Source organism: Neoarthrinium moseri (genome assembly GCF_022829205.1).
Source record: "Neoarthrinium moseri strain CBS 164.80 chromosome Unknown scaffold15_Wmoseri_CBS_16480, whole genome shotgun sequence".
Taxonomy (NCBI): Eukaryota; Fungi; Ascomycota; class Sordariomycetes; order Amphisphaeriales; family Apiosporaceae; genus Neoarthrinium; species Neoarthrinium moseri.
Window position 1 is genome coordinate 184,513 of NW_026055129.1, and position 16,374 is coordinate 200,886.

Consider the following 16,374-nt stretch of genomic DNA (forward strand, 5'->3'; position numbering starts at 1 on the left):
GCACGCATTGGTCGGACTTCCAATGCTTAGCAAAATTGGCCTTGCATCGTCAACCTCACCTGGGCTTGGATACGAACCGCACAATGGTCATGTACGAGATTCCAGCGGAGGTAATTTTGTTTACACATTGGCATCCCAGCCGACCATCACGTCAATCAATCTTGAGCTGCACGATCGAAGTACAACCAGCATCTGGAACGTGGAGTACATTGTCTGAAATCAGACGAAAGGGAACGGATAGTTTCATGCAAAGAATGGGGTCGTCACCGAACCTACAGTACCACCGAAGAGCTACCCCTGCCGCGGGCAGCCAAGCTCTTCAGACGGCAGGCCGAGAAGCGAGCAGTGGGCCGATGACAGCATTGCCGCCCATCGAGTCTGGCGCACGACAAACGCCGCGGCGCTCGGCGCTGTTTCTTGGGGTTTGTAAAGCGTTTGGGTGAAACTTGGGACTGGGACGGTGCCAAGGCACAGACAGAAAAATGGGGTTGCAGATAACAGATGTTGGTTCAAAGTGCAACCTCGAGTGCCACGCCAAATACGGGGTCCTTCAACCTCGTATTGAAGCTGCTGCAGCCATCGCGGGATGGCGTGTCTTGTCCATGCCAGAGCCAGGTGACAAGCACGCTGCCCGGCGCTCCCAGTTGGGCGCTAGGGATTTAAGCTGCAAGCGGCGAGCGTCGCATGCAGCGGCTTTACATGAGACGAGCGTGTCTTAGAGGGATGGCGTCGATTGACGGATCTGAATGGAGGGGAACCTGGAGTCAACTCGTGCCCTTTTCCCCATGGTAATATGTCTGATACTGAGGGGCTCTCCCGAGAGCGCCGAGAGGGGAGAGAGTCTCCTCCAATCCTTCAAGAAGGCATGAGGGACATCAAAAATCCTTTAGACATGTGGAATTGATCGCCACCGGGGGGAGCCAAGCGATGACTTCATGGGTGGGTTTACCTCGACCAGGGAGCCGGCATTGGCTTTTTGTTCCCCCCTCAAGACCCAGATGCTTGGATGTTTGTTGCCAAAAGTCGCAGAGCCCAACAGAGTTCCGAAGCAGTTGTCAGACAGGGAACGCTCCACGTGCTCGTACTGGCTGTGGGGAGATTACGTATGTTGGCACACCACCGAGTCTGACCACTGACACACAATCAGACAATCTTGATCTGTGGGTGGTGAGCCAGACGTGGTTGTCGCTCGGACAGTGCCAATTGAGCATGGGAACGTTGTGCGATGCAGCTCAATGATTTGCCATGGAGGTGGATTTTGAGTCAATTGCGGCTTATCGCGTTGACGATACATGGGTCACATGCAATCTCTCTCTATCATGAGCAAGGTGGAATTATTAAAATTTGCATGCGGCGGCCGACGAGATACAGTACAAACGTGCCAATAGATAAGGGAGGAAGAGAAACAACTGTACCACTTTAGAGGTTCCAAGGGTGCCAAGTTGCTGCATTCGGCCTGCCTATCTCGCCAGCTTGGCCAGCTCTCTCCAGCTCTCTCCAGCTCTCTCCTCGAGACAGCTACGTACCTCTTCTAAGCATGACACTAGACGTCGCGAAACCCACATGGCGTTGACACGGTGTTGATGGTTTTCACGGGCCCTGAAAAGTTCTCGCCCAGTGGCCAAGCGGCTTTTTCCTACTGGTGCTGTCTCTCTCTCTCTCTCTTTTGCTCGCTAGGTGCGTCCAAAAAAAGAATCCAAGCTTTTTCCCTCGTTGCCTCGCCCCCAGGCCCCCTTGTCGGCTTGTTCCCCCATCCCGCAGCGCGGCGCGGGCTTTAGCGGCAGTGGACCCACCCGTTAGCCAGCATTTCACATCGCATCATTCAGCCAGTTCAGCCCAGAAGGCCAGCGGCGTCCAGCGGCCAGGATCGCTCTCGGCCACACTTCGCCATCATCCAGGGATTCCGCCTCGAGCGCAACCCAAGGTAGACACATCCCAAATCCTCCCAGAAGAGAAGGAGTGTCCTCTCGCATTGTTTCCCTCCAACGCCCCGGGCAACCTCACATTGCTTATTGACCTGTGTCACCACCACTCTCGTTCTGCAACCCGATTGACGCTTCTGCTGTGCTGCGTCGAGTACACGTCTGCGTGGTCCATATCAGTCCGCGTTCCATTATTCGTCGTCTCTCGCTACCTACCAAACCCCCTTTAATCAACACTTCTTGGCACGACCCAACGCGCAATCTCCGAACCTTGCACTCCACGATCTGACGCCGAACCCCCAGATTGTCGAAACCCGTTTTTCCTCAATCCTGCTACTGCTACTACTTCTACTAGCTGCAACCTCCCGACTATTGACTACCCGTTCGGCACGGCGCGACGACTTTGTGAAATGCAATAGGATCGGCAGCAGTCGAGATCGACACATCATCGCGTCTGCTGCGCCTTTATCCTCAACTTTTGCACCACAGCTCTTGTCAGCATCTGGATAAACTCGTTTGCCGATGGGGAAATCCAAATGTACGCCACGCTCCCCCCCTTGCCTCGGGCAAACTACTCAGAACCGTCACTAACAACAGTTCTGCTCTCCAGGGCGATGGGGTGTCATCTTGGACGCTGGCTCCTCCGGGACGCGTCTGCACATATACCGATGGGAAGATCCCGCCAAGGCGATCAAGGACGCTGATGACGACGAGCTACGCAGCTTGCCCCAGATCAAGACCAAGAAGAAGTGGACCGAGAAGAAGCGACCGGGCATCTCGACCTTCGGAGACAACCCAGAGGATGTGGGCGACTACTTACAGTCTCTGGTCGAGAAGGCTGTCGAGCAGATTCCAGAGGAGAAACACGCAGACACCCCGATCTTCTTGATGGCCACGGCCGGCATGCGTCTGCTCCCACCGCTAAAGCAACGCGCCGTGCTGTCCGAGGTCTGCACCTACTTCCGCCAGAACACGCGCTTCTCGCTCCCAGACTGTGACAGGCACATCCAGGTCATCCCCGGCGACGTCGAGGGCCTGTACGGCTGGATCGCCGCCAACTATCTATTGGGAGGGTTTGACGATGCCGAGGGCCACGCTCACGGCAAGGGACACCACACCTACGGCTTCCTCGACATGGGTGGCGCATCGGCCCAGATTGCATTTGCTCCCAACAGCACTGAAGCCGAGAAGCACGCAGACGATCTCAAGCTCCTCCGCATGCGGACCATGAACGGTGCCGCTTCGGAATACAAGGTCTTTACCACCACCTGGCTCGGCTACGGAGTCAATCAAGCCCGCCAGCGTTATGTGCAGAAACTGGTCGACTCTTACCTGATCGAGGGACAGCATGAGGTTCCGGACCCCTGCATGCCCATAGGCTTGCGGACGACCGAGGACGGCGAACCCATCAAAGGCGCTTCCGACAAACTGGAACTCGTCGGAACCGGCGATTTCGCCGGCTGTCTCAGGATGACCAAGCCTCTGCTCGGGAAGGATGTACCTTGTAAGGATGAGCCATGTCTGCTCAACGGACAGCACGTCCCCGGCATCGATTTCGACGTGAACCACTTCGTCGGAGTGTCGGAGTACTGGCACACAACGCATGGCGTGTTTGCGGAAAAGGGCGAAAAGGTGTACGATTATAATACGTATCAAAAGAAGGTGGAGGACTTCTGCTCCCAAGAGTGGAGTGAAATCGAAGCCCTCCAAAGTCGAAAGAAGGACCATTCGAAAGACGCGCAAGAAGCTTGCTTCAAGGCTTCGTGGCTTATCAACGTTCTCCACGATGGGATAGGAATACCGCGCGTTGGTATAGAACATACGCCCTCTCCGGATATCAACATCACGAAGGGCATTGGAGAAGCCGCCAAGGAGAAGGGTTTCTTGGACGCCTTCCAAGCCGTCGACAAAATCGACGACATTGAAGTGAGCTGGACCTTGGGACCCATGGTGCTCTACGCTGCTGGCCAAGTGCCGCCAATCGACGGAACAGACAAACACCCGGTGGGCTTTGGAAGCAATGTGAAGGGCATCCCTGACGATTTCCAATTTGCTGGGTCCAACTGGACAGCGCTGTCTCTGACTGGCGACGATGATTGGGATGACCTAGCCGAGGATCTGGTGGACCATGTCAAAGCAAAGTCCAGTTCTGGATTGCTGCTGTTTGTCTTGATCATTGTACTTCTTGGTTACCTCTTCCGCCGGCGTGATAGGAGAATGCGTCTGTACGGCAAGGTGAACTCTTTGCTCCGGCCCCATCCTCGCCGGCCAGGCAGCCCACGCAAGGGCGGTCGTGGCCTGTCAGCGCTTACGAGTAAGCTCTTCGGTCGTAACTCTCACACCTACGAGCGAATTATAGAAGAAGGCGACGCAGCCCAGTTTGAACTGGGCGAGGTCGAATCTGACGAAGGCGACCATTCCGACAGCACGAGCGGAACACGTCAGGGACGAACATCTGGTCTGGCCACACCTAAGCTCAATATGATGGGATCCTTTGACGATCTCACCAAGTCAGCTCACATCGGCAGTGCTCTGGACCGAAGCGGACTGGTGGTGCGCACAGAAAGCCGAGAACGGCTTACACCGCACTTGGGTGCAGGAAGAAGTCGAAGTCGGGCTGGTAGTCCTACGAGATTAAAAAGCCCCTTGATGAGTCCACTGAACGAGGACTAAGTTGGTCACTTTACGACTTTTCACTTGCCACTATTATACTGTTGAAGCATACTCTTTGAAAATTTTCGACGTTCAGATAATACACTGTTACGGATACGGGGCTGGAGTTAGAGGCAATGGATGGCGTTTTGCATCTGGCCTAGGCCACCAGGCGTTATACCGGGACAATGGGTTTGGTTTAGATAACCCGCTTCGTTTGGCGCCACGCCGTTTCAAAGTACATACATAGGGTACGCTAAGTTTTGACGCCGTTGAGAAGAACGATTGACGTACCCAACGACATTGGCCACCATGGCCTGAAATAAACAAAAGTTAGAAAGACATCATCTCATCATCTATATGTGATTATCTACGTGATACATCGTCTCCAGTCCAAGTAGGCCAGGTGCACAAATACACTGACCAGGTGCGAACATGGCTTTAGACGCAGCAGGAAGGTTTGCAACTGGCATTCCAGACCTTGGCCCTTTCTTAAGCACACGATATTACATTCTGAATGAAAGGTTTTAGATCCCTTTCTGCTGACTACGAGGAATTCCTGAAGCATGCAGAGGTCGCCACCAATTAGTATCCAGGATGTCTTGGGTGCAGATCAAAGACCTTGATGGCCACCCCTTCGGCCACTTTCACATAGGCCTCAAGTCGCAACAATGACCGTGAGCAGGGAGTCGGTAGCACTTGTGTATAGAGTCGCAACCCTGATGGTCACTGTGAAGCTCGTCATGCCAGCATTTCATTCGTGGCGCGTAGGTCTTCCACGCTCATTCTGCCGAATGCTGGCCTCATTCAAACGATTCACGCTCGCTTTTCAGAGTCGAGCACAGAAAGAGGAATTTGGGACAATTTTTCTCCTCTGAACCTCACGGATCTTTATTCAAACACGTCCATCTGTGTTACGAGGCGCCAACAAGAGACCTGCACTCGTACGCACCATGGCAGCGCCATCGGCCTTCGCCCTGTTTCCACTGTTGCCTGATGAGCTGAAGCTCAAGATCTACCGGATGGCTTTGCCAGGCAGATCTGTACCTGTCCGCCTCAAGCTCGACCTCGAGGCCTGGAACTGGAGCTCGGAACGCGACTGGTGGACGTGCTATGCCCTGGTCCCGGACACTGATGCCCCCAGGACGCCGCTGCCGGCGCTGTTAGGCGTGCGATACGAAGCGTGGCAGGAGCTGAGAAATCTCTACCCGCCTCTTCAAATCTCAAGGTCCGTTTTAGCGGCGCTGCTCACGAGTAGCAAGGAGTCCGGGGCTGGCAACGAGGCCATGGGAGACTATGGAGACGCCGATGAGGTGGACGAGGGCATCGCCATGGGCCCTGCCCCGATTTCCCTCCCCGCCCCTATCTCAAGCCTCAGCATAAGCCAAAGTCGCGAGATCGGGTCACAACCCCTGCCATCCCTTCACACGCTCTTAGACAGCATGCTCATCCCGCGTCACGACGGGGACGAGGGTAAAGCATGCCTCCGGCGCCCGTCCTTCCATCCAGACCTCGACATCCTATGCTGGCGCGACACGCAGCGCTGGGCCAGCTGTGGCGACGCCCAGCTGCGCACGTTCGTACACCCGCTCTTCTTGGCTGCGTCGCTCTCCGTCCGCTACGTCAGCGTCGACTACGTACCCTCCATGGCCGGACTCCTAGAGGTTCTGGCGCTCAGCGTACTGGACACCCGGCGGCCGCTAGAGGGCCTCGAGCTGCGCGTTCGCAACCCCAGCGACTGCCGGTTGCTCCGATTCCGCCTGTGCCGGGTCCCGGGGTCCATCGGCGGCCGGGCGAGGGAGATCGGGCCCGTGTTGGGCGAGGACGGCACGGAGGGGGTCGAGGAGGTGATCCGTCAGCAGGGAGAGAAGGGCGTCGTGTTCTTCCCGTGGTTCAGAGAGACGATCTCGCGCCGCAGGAGGCAGTACGACAGAGTGAGCAGGCCAGAGGGCGAGAAGCATGAACCCCTTATCCACAAAGCCTTGACCTCAGTCGCCTCACAGGCGCAGGCCCAAGCACCGTCCGGAGCGGCAGCGCCCGCGTTCGAGCACCCTCTGCCGTCGCCGTTGCCTTCACTCCTGGCGCACGCCCGGCTGGAAACTTCGGACGTCGCGATCCTGCAGGTCGTCTCCCACGCCGACCCCATGACGGCGCCCGGCGCCAGCGGGACGGCAGCGCGACGCCGCGCGCTCGCGGATCCGGCCGCGGTCCGTTTCCAGTATGCGCACTCGGACGTGCCGCTGGGCTTCGGCAGCGCCGGCTGCCTGCAGACAGACGTGCTGCTGTGGACCCATGCGCTGAAGCTGCACGGTGCCGGCTACCCGGCGAATTTGCCGTTCGAGATCGTTGGCATACCGTGCCACGGCTTCTGTGGGGAAGACTTTGGTATGGGAGGGTAGTCAGTAGACAGACTTGTGACCAAGTTGGCTTGACTGGACGCAGTGTGCTGTTGAGATGGAGCTGTTTGGAACAGCAATACCTTGAAAGATATGTAAGCTTAGAACTGAGACTCCATTACTGTCGGATTGTCACCAGGAAGACAGGAGCGAGGAACCATTGTCTAGCTTGCAATATATTACATAATTATACAACCGGCATCGCGCACAGCGTCCTGCCGGAAAGAATTGGGAGAGCTTCAATTCCCATAGAACTTGTACTCCCAATACAATATCTACAATCTAAATATCCGGCACAACCTTCCATCTATATCTTGGAAGTCCCATGGTATGCCTCATTCGGTCGTCAGAGTCGTGCGTAAAAGTGCCGTACTCGAATATCGGAGAGCTGCGCTGACTGGGGCTGATTAATGTCACCCGCAAAATCAGGCTCTCGGCCAGGAAAAGGGGCGGGAATGGGAGGTTTGCCCCAGCTGTGGACGCACACTCCCGCCGCACGTAGTTAGGTGGTTGAGGACTTGATACACATAGACGAGTAGAGATTCGCAAACTTGCCGCCCTAGAAACAGGTATAGTTGCAAAACCCTACACGGCTACAAATGCCAAAGAGTTACGCTGGCTCCTGCAGTGAGACCACGCTCATTGACACTTCGTGAGTAAAGAAGTTCATAAGAGAAGATGATAAGGCAGGCCTGACTGTCTTCTAATCGAAGTAAAGTCAAGGCTGTCCTTGCTATGCCTATATATAGACATATCCTGAGAGTTACACGCCAACTGTTCTCGGCCGAGGACAGCCGGGCTCTCTGGTATAAAGGGGGGAATGGGAAGAAGATAGCATCCATTCTTGGCCGAAGAAAGTTTGCGCTCCTCTCCTGTCCGTAGCTGAGTCGGGTATGACGGCCGACCGATGATATGGGAAATGGCACCTACCAGTAGGATGTCCCCATTGTTCGGAGAGAACAGTAGTTGATACAAGTAAATCCGAGAGTAGCTGCATAATATACGCATAGAGCGTGCAATTGGCAGAATGGGAAGTCAAGAAGTGGAAAATGACCAAACCAAGGCCAGAAAGGTAGAGTGATTTCCAGCATCACTTACTGTCTTACCTTCTCTCTATCGCCACCACTTCACTTCTCTGTGAGGCGTGGCAGTTCCGGCCACCGGAGTCTCGATTAAGCCTCGACGGCGGCACCATCCTCGGTGGGATGCTGTAGCACATAGCACTGGCGCTTGGACTCACGATAGAGTCGCCACCACTGCTCCCGGAACCAGGCGGCTGACGCCAGCGCGTGGTCCCGTTCCTCGCCGTTCATATCACGGTCCTCTAGCACCTGGCGTAGCACCTCGTCTAGGCCTTCCCAAGAGGCCTCTTCGAGGCCATCGAACTCTGGGTAGCCCTGCAACACCTGTAGCGCGGCGATGAGCGGCGAGCAGTAAGCCAGGATTTTGTCCGACGTCCTGCGTTCGCGGACCGCATCCCTGCGTGCGTCCTCGGCAAGGAGTTTCCACGCGTGGCCTGGTGACAGAAGCCTGGTCGATAATACTGATGCCTCACTCACTTTTCTTGACGGGGGCGTAAGGAAGATGGAGGGCAGCTCCACCTGCTCACGATCCTCTTCTTCGCTGTCCTCGCCATCACATTCTTGGTCAGATCCAAATAAAGACAAATACGAGACTGCCCGCGGCTCATTGTACGAGATATCCGCTGGGGCGTCATCAGCATTGTCTTCCTGCTGGTCTGCTAGCTGGGCAAGGTCAGCAGGGATATCTGACGGCTTGAAGTACACAGCTCTGCGGCGCATTTGCTTCTCCGTAGTCGCCGTTTCCTCATCAAAGCAGGGCGGCGGAAAGGAGGTGTATTGCGTAGCAGGTTCTTTGTCCCCTATGACAACCGTGGTGGACCAGTTACGACCTCGCGCAGCAAAACCATCTCGCTGATCAAACTCCTTGAGAGCCTCGATAACTGGCTTCTCTTGGGCTTGCGATCTATCTTCGGACAGAACCCGTCGACCGCGCAAGGGACGATTCTCTTCAGACTGTTGTGGCCGAGCCAGCGATCGCCTCACAGGGTGGGAAGAGTTCCAGAGCGCTGGGTCAGTCACAAGTTTCTTTGGATCCGGCTTATAATTGCCCACAACATGCTGGCTTCGCGATTGCAGCCTGTGGGCCGGTAGAAGCTGAGGCGAGGGCAGATTTGCTGGTCGGCCAAGATGGTTTGGTCCAGGGGCATCAGGGATCTGAAAATCGACGACACGGGGTATACCACGTTTCTCCGTCGGGTCTCGCTGCGTATGAGAGATCGACGTCCGATCGGCCGCTTTCTTCCCCTTCCTCCCAGGCAACCAAGAAAAGGATGTTGAGGACTCCTTGGAAAGAACCTTCCTGTTTTTCCGTAACTCTGGAGCCCGCGCAGTCACCCGTTCCATGGGCTGTGCTGACCATGTGGTGGAAGCGTGGGCATTGCTCAACGAGTTCATCGCGTCAGATCCTCTTGGGTTCTGTCTAGGTGAGCCCCGGCGACTGCTATGCCGGGGCTCACCACCGCAAGCGTACTGGCTTGACCCTGAGGTCGTGCCGGTTTGGCTCAGATCGACAAAAGCAGCCTGTCTGCTGACCTGTGGAGCCATAGTTGTACTAAATTGAGCGAGTTATGGGAAGACACTACGTAGTGCAGGAGTCTGCCTTTGAAATATTTGACCAGAACACTCAAGCCACAGCCATATTTAACTACTGGCCCCAACAAAGCACTCATCGGACAAAGGCCTCTTTTCTTCTGCCTCTCTGAAAGCCCGGTTTATCGTCACTGTCAATGGCCTGGTCAATGCCCAAAGCGCCATTGAGGCCGCCGAGAACAAGGAATTGTCCCTCGAGTACGACCCTCCATTACATTATCATCATTCGCATGGCACTGGGCTACAACATGCATCCCGTGGTCCTGCAATGAACCTTAAAAATGGCAAGGTTCCGGTTGACAGTTGGAGCTGGGAACTCCGCGGTTATCGTGACGTGAAACCGCCGCGTATGTTGCCAGCAATTGATGCACTGCGAATATCACCAATTACTGATTCTGGCTCCCTACGGCCCAGAGCGGATACTGTAGGGGCAGGCCGTTGTATGGCTATATCACGTGTGAGCAGGTTTGCTGGTTGATGGTCTGGGGTTGTGCATACCTTGGGGCTTGGCAAACCCATCAAGACTTCCTGGGCCTACGAAACTACTTTTCAATCCAGAGCTCAAGCCTACAGCAGGATACTTTCCAGAGCCTCTGAGATTACTAGGGACGTCGGCCAGGGGAGTTCGGATGTTCATGGCGCGGCGGGGAGAGCGAAATCCAGGAACAAAGCCCGGAACGGTAGTCAACCCTACGGCAGAAGGCTCCCCCAACCTTTGACGGTGGGTAGAAGGAGTTACAGGGATATTCGCTGTCCAAGTCAGCAAGCTCTCCATTATCGATGCACCATGTAAACTCACTGCCAGCTCCAACCGTTCTTGCCCAAGATCCGGGGGGTGAGTGAGTCGCGGAAGGAAATGCATGCCCACCGTCTGTTCGGTGCAACGCGTTCGAGTCGACACGATGCTGTTGTAATGAACTTCCATCTTCCTGATAGATGCCAGGGAGGCCAGGTACCTCGACCAACCCAGTGATGCCACCATCGAGCCTGGCCGCGGTCTGCAGATTGGAATCCACAGCGTCCTCAGCAGCGTCCTGCATTTGGCCCATCATTGCCTTTCGCTTCAGCTTATCGTACAGCTCCTGTGTCTGCAGAAGTTTCTTGTTCTTCTCCTTGAGCGCTTGAGCGAGTTCATCGTTCTTTCTGCGTAGAGCTTGCTGATCCAGATCAACATCTAGATATGTCAACACTAGATTCCTGTGTCGTAGATGACAGCGAAAGTGACGTACTCGAGATTTTATTGTTCAAGGATGTGATTTGAGAGTTGGCCTCGTTGATGACTTTGTCAAGATGGACACTCAAATTTGTGTACTTCTCCGTCAGAGTCTTTCCGAGATACTCCTGATATACGCTGGTCATATCATTTAGATTCAGAGCGAATGTCACGAGCGAGATATTACCCACACTTCCTGAGTTGTTTGGTACGCCCAAAAGCTCAATGCGCGACTTGCGCATTCAATGATGACATTCGGGCTCAGTCCACTCAGGACACTTGTTTTGTAATCCTCGCTGGGGTTCAGTTCGGTGACGACGGCATCGTCAGGATTGGTCAAGTGGGAGCCACAAGCAGGACAGGAGTTTCGGTGCTCGTGTCTTCCGCTGGAATTGGTCAGGCCCAGGCGAGCCGCACACTCGGTACAGAATATGTGGCTATTCGTATATTCGATCAGTCAGGCTGAGCGGGATTACGATTTCAGCGCGAGAGGTATGTTACCTGCAGGTAGTTACTAAAGCCCGGCCACTCAGTTCTTTCCTGCATTTCAGTGCATTGCACCTAAGCATGTGCTCCATGGTAGTGAGAACTAACACACATAGGCTACAACGAAGTCGAAGTGACCGCAGATATTAGACAAGCCCATCAATCGCGGTAGTTGCGACGTTGTGAGAGGACACGACATCTAAGCAGTGTGGTAAGGAGCTTCGTCTACCATGAATGGGGGGAGGAGGAGAATAAGAAGGGGCTGACTCTCGCCCCGTGTTTTGTTTGTAAAGTTTCAAGAATGACATGTGCAATCTTGGAGTAGAAACTGCATTCATGACAATCATCTACCTTCAGTGCGCCTTCCCTTCCAACGCCTAAGCGTCCGTCCTACCGACTCACTTCCTGCGACCAGGAGGCGAGCAAACAGGCTGTGCTGATATTTATCTTTGACATTACTCATGTGGCCGTTTTTCTTTTCTCCCTCTCCCAATGCAGTACGCCTTGCGTGGCTTTTTCGGGAATAAATTCACGTTGAGATCCAGAGAGCGATCTCATCCTCATACAAAGTGAGACAAGGGATGTGTGGAGGCTGACAAGGTGGATCCCGCTGTGGGACATCCCATTGGCTGTATTAGATAAGGGCCTCCACAGGTTACCAACGTCACTGCCTAAGTTAGGACGAGGCCCGTTTGCGTTGAAGTCCAGCAAGTGCCTTAGGTTGAGGGTATCGTTGAAGTAGAAAAGAGTTCTTGCGCGACCCGGTAAGAGAGTCTCTACATAACTCTCAAGCAATTTTCCCTGTGTCGCCGACTTGATCGTCGCGTCCCGGACATATTTGCACCAATCAACACCACCCGACTTCTGGTTATCTGCAAGCAGCCCGTCGCCATGACTGAGATCGTCATGACCCAGACACCACCAATCCTCCATGGACCTTCCGAGAAGGAGAAGAAGTATGATCGGCAGCTGCGTCTCTGGGCTGCCAGCGGCCAAGCAGCCCTCGAATCCGCGAACATCCTGCTTGTGAATTCTGGCACTGGGACTGTGGGGATCGAGACCCTTAAGAACCTTGTACTCCCTGGTATGCTCCCCATCACTGCGAACACGGCACCTGAACTGACTGCTTTAAAGGCATTGGGAGGTTCACTATCGTTGATGATGCCGTTGTGGATGAGCCTGATCTCGGAGTCAATTTCTTCCTTGACGAAAGTTGTTTGGGAAAATTGCGCTCGCAATGCTGCACACAGCTTCTCCAGGAACTAAACCCGGAGGTCAAAGGCGATTGGTACCCAAAATCCAAGGTATGCTCTATGATGAGGATGGAGAGAAAAAGTCTGGGCTGTCTGCTTACACGTGCTTACAGGCAGCTGTCGATCTGAACAATATCCTCACTACTTCGCCTACGTTCACACTCATCATGTACACGATGCCCATCAAGCCAGAGGATCTGGCTACGTTAGAGGCGTACGGACGCCAGCATTGCACGCCGCTTGTTTCTATCCACACTGCAGGTTTTTATTCCTACTTTCGAATCAGTTTGCCTGGTGCATTCCCGATTGTCGACACACATCCCGACGCCGAGAAGACAGTGGATCTTCGTCTGACGCAACCATGGCCTGAGCTAGTTCAGTTTGCCGAGGAGATGACTCAGGATATCGAGAGCCTGGATGACCATGCTCACGGGCACTTGCCTTATGTCGTCATCCTTCTCTATTACCTGGGTAAATGGAGGGACGCCCACAACGGCGCAAACCCGACAGAATACAAAGCGAAGGTAGAGTTCCGCAAGACAGTCGCCGATGCCGCAAGAACAGACAACCCAGAAGGTGGCGAAGAGAACTTTCAAGAGGCCGTGGCCGCCGTCAACAGAAGCGTCAAGGCTCAGTCTCTTGAGCCCACACTGCGGGAAGTTTTCGACCATGAGCTGTCAAATGAGGTAAACAGTACGCTGCCCTGTCGCTTTCTTGGCTAATATAGAATAGGCTGAGCTACGCTCCTCGTTCTGGGTAATTGCCAACGCTGTGAAAAAATTCCACGACAAGCATGGGGCGTTGCCACTGCCTGGCAGCCTGCCAGACATGAAGGCCGAATCCAAGGTCTACGTCAAGCTGCAGAGCATCTACAAGGCAAAAGCCCGAAAAGATGTATCCGAGGTGCTAGAGACAGCTAGGGCCATGGCAGGTGGCGAGGACGTCGATCCTGCCGAGGTGGAAATGTTCTGCAAGAATGCCTCTTTCGTGAAACTGGTGAATGCGACCACCGATGGACGGGACCTGTCCAAGATCTACGGTGATTCCATCCATCCAATCTATCGTCTAAGACTAAAGTTGTGACTGACGTTCTGGCCAGATTCGGAGAAAGCAAACGACGAGCTGGCCGAGGCGGTGGGAATGCCTTTGTCTTTGATGCCCATCTATTTGGCTCTCTCGGCAACATCTCACAACGCAGCCGCCACCATCGATGAGATCAAAGCCGAGGTCTCTCGCAGAATCCCCGGGGCAGCCGATGATATGCGAGTGTTGCAGGCAGCTCAGGAGGTTGCCCGTGCTGCGGGCGGTGAGCTCCATGATCTCTCGGCCGTTATAGGCGGTATGGTAGCACAGGAGGTGATCAAGATCATCACCAAACAGTACATCCCCATCGACAACACTTGCATATTTGACGGCATCAGTAGCCGGTGCCAGGCCCTTCGCTTATGAGGTGGATCCCCAACTCAGGAGCAAGGATGACAAACCGGCCAGGCACACAGGATAGACGCCCGGCGTTCGTCTTGCAGATCCGGGTCGTGAGCATGGAAACATTGGGGATTGTGGAGCCCTCGAAAGAAATCTGAGTGCTTGGCGGTGCTTGAATACTACATCCACCCACCATTCTCAGCCGTGGTGGTAGTGAACTGGAACTTACATCGGACCGCAGGCCCTTGCAGTAACCTTGCCTTGCAGACAGTCAAGGGCTACTGGACCTGCAAACCGACAGGGGCCAGAGACAGGTTACGTTTTGGACACCGCGATCCTAGGTGAAGTTTACCATCATAGCAGCCATGACTGGAGAGCAGTGACTGGCTCTAAAGTGTATTTGCCGCCACAAGGCAGATGAATTCGGACATCCAAGTCTGCTGTGGGGTTGGAAGGGACGTCTCGGAATTTGCGGCTTCAGTCCCTACTTGCAATGGGAATGCTATTGGTGTGCCTGAAGAGCGAGAGACGCACCAAAGTAGGCTAGAACAATATATTTAATTGGCCATCTAGTGATTCAGGTCTATGTTTCCTCTTCTATGTACCGTATGACGCAGCACAGCCTCCTTGCGCAGGGTCAGGTGCAAGTCAGTCTGAATGGGTTTGACGAGTGACTTGGTTTCTCACTCAAGAGCTCCTGTTTCGAGGTACCAGATCCGCAGCCCCAGTCCGATGGGACACCTATGAGATCCGAGTCGGTTTGCCCCAAAATGACCCCCAAGGCTTTTATACTCTAGTGTGATCGTGCAAAGCTTGCCTAATTAGGAATCAAGCCGTGATTTTGGTCTGCAAAATGCGGCTGGCCACATGCATTTCGGCTCCTACTACATGGTTGATTACTCAACCAAAGTGTGCTCGCTCGATCTACTGTGTAGTATATACCTAGATCCAAATGACGCATATCTACTGAGCACATACAAATCATATCCGTATGCCGTGTTTATTAATAGCACTGTAGCTAGGCTTGTTGCATTACGAAGATATGAGAGGGCTTCAACTGTTTTGGAATACCGATATATTGGATTCGCAGAAACTTGGGAAGCTGGTATGGGGGCGGAAAGGAACCAAGTGCCTCGAGGGGCGAGAAAGAAAGCCATGCAATCTCGGCTGTCGAATGGGCAGACTGTCATGACGCGAGTAATTGCCATGCCGCTGCCATATTGACGACCCTGAGCTAATCAATGTAGAGGGCGTTACATTGTACGGACGGCAAAATTAAGATCCATCTCCAGCTATTCCCATGGGCAATTCCGAGTGGGTTTGTCCAGTTCCGGCCAGCCTGGCGTGCTGCCCATCAGTTCTGGTAAACCGCCGACTGAAAAAGGTACTCGATCTGGACGATCACACACGTGGTACAACTGCAGAAGCCACCCTCTCGGTTAATCTGTGCAGTCGTCACTCAACAGCACGGCCATTTGGCTTTTGGCCACTTGCTGCATGGGCTAGACTGGTGGGATATGTCACAAAGACTGGCCTTTGGTCAACTCCTTTTGCCAATAGCACAAGCTTTGGAATGACTCGGCGCAGTGTTCTGCCCACGCTCCCGCCATGTTTCTGTTACCATAGTAGTATTACTGTGGTAGACATGGGGCCTGGCTGTCGAACCATATTCTCGTCAGCTATAGGTGGCATTGAAGGCCGGCCGGGCCAACGGCATTTCGTTGCATAAGGAATATGGGGGCCTCTCAGCGCCTTATCTGCACAAAACTATCATAAAGCTTTGCGAGAAGCCTACGTACGGCTTCGAAGCGCAGATTGCCTCCCATTTCCTGCATAATGGCTCTTCTTATACATACGCGCAAGTCAACCATGTCACTCAACGGCTGAGAAGTCCCAGACTTGACGCTTCCTTGGATTGTGGAGAAAGGTGTTGAGGGTTTAATCTGACCCGGGCCCCGTCACTGTGCGAAGAGGGCGAGCCATTGGCGAGCAGGCTGCTGCCAAGACTATCTGTATCAAGATCATGAGCCTCTGGCCTTCATGCATGCAGTCTCTGGCGACGGCGTACGGTGGCTTGATTGGTGTCACCTATACAACTGCACTCCGCAAAACGAACCATGTGGTGATGCAGGTTCTAGCCGAGGATCCAGGCAACTGTGGGGTAGCAGAAGGGTGCGGGATGGATTGGTAGGGAAGGTCGCCCGGCACGAATATCCAATTGTAGCATGATGATGCACCAGAGGCAATCAAAAGGGAAGTCTCAGTTGATGCGAGACATGGGTTTGAGGCTCTGGCCACCACAAAGGGGGCATGGCCGCCCCGTCGCCCGTGTGTTTTAACGTTGACTGCTAGCAC

At 54.2% G+C, this 16,374-nt stretch overlaps 5 protein-coding genes across 5 annotated transcripts; 3 read left to right on the plus strand and 2 right to left on the minus strand.

Moving 5' to 3' along the window:
* Nucleotides 1-2,444: 2,444 nt before the first annotated feature.
* On the plus strand, nucleotides 2,445-4,595 carry JN550_005086 (uncharacterized protein; the record flags this gene model as incomplete). Its single annotated transcript, XM_049316675.1, has 2 exons — nucleotides 2,445-2,460; nucleotides 2,533-4,595. 2 exons carry the CDS (start codon nucleotides 2,445-2,447, stop codon nucleotides 4,593-4,595), a joined length of 2,079 nt encoding a protein of 692 aa, XP_049172887.1.
* A 932-nt stretch (nucleotides 4,596-5,527) lies between these two features.
* Nucleotides 5,528-6,973, plus strand: JN550_005087 (uncharacterized protein; the record flags this gene model as incomplete). The annotated part of the gene is made up of 1 exon (XM_049316676.1): nucleotides 5,528-6,973. One exon carries the CDS (start codon nucleotides 5,528-5,530, stop codon nucleotides 6,971-6,973), a length of 1,446 nt encoding a protein of 481 aa, XP_049172888.1.
* Nucleotides 6,974-8,142: 1,169 nt separating this feature from the next.
* Nucleotides 8,143-9,597, minus strand: JN550_005088 (uncharacterized protein; the record flags this gene model as incomplete). The annotated part of the gene is made up of 1 exon (XM_049316677.1): nucleotides 8,143-9,597. The coding sequence occupies one exon, from the start codon at nucleotides 9,595-9,597 to the stop codon at nucleotides 8,143-8,145; it is 1,455 nt and encodes a 484-aa protein (XP_049172889.1).
* A 369-nt stretch (nucleotides 9,598-9,966) lies between these two features.
* Nucleotides 9,967-11,433, minus strand: JN550_005089 (uncharacterized protein; the record flags this gene model as incomplete). Its single annotated transcript, XM_049316678.1, has 6 exons — nucleotides 9,967-10,088; nucleotides 10,141-10,392; nucleotides 10,442-10,816; nucleotides 10,872-10,993; nucleotides 11,047-11,292; nucleotides 11,417-11,433. 6 exons carry the CDS (start codon nucleotides 11,431-11,433, stop codon nucleotides 9,967-9,969), a joined length of 1,134 nt encoding a protein of 377 aa, XP_049172890.1.
* A 799-nt stretch (nucleotides 11,434-12,232) lies between these two features.
* On the plus strand, nucleotides 12,233-14,043 carry JN550_005090 (uncharacterized protein; the record flags this gene model as incomplete). Its single annotated transcript, XM_049316679.1, has 5 exons — nucleotides 12,233-12,425; nucleotides 12,476-12,645; nucleotides 12,708-13,280; nucleotides 13,327-13,633; nucleotides 13,694-14,043. 5 exons carry the CDS (start codon nucleotides 12,233-12,235, stop codon nucleotides 14,041-14,043), a joined length of 1,593 nt encoding a protein of 530 aa, XP_049172891.1.
* Between the last annotated feature and the right edge of the window lie 2,331 nt (nucleotides 14,044-16,374).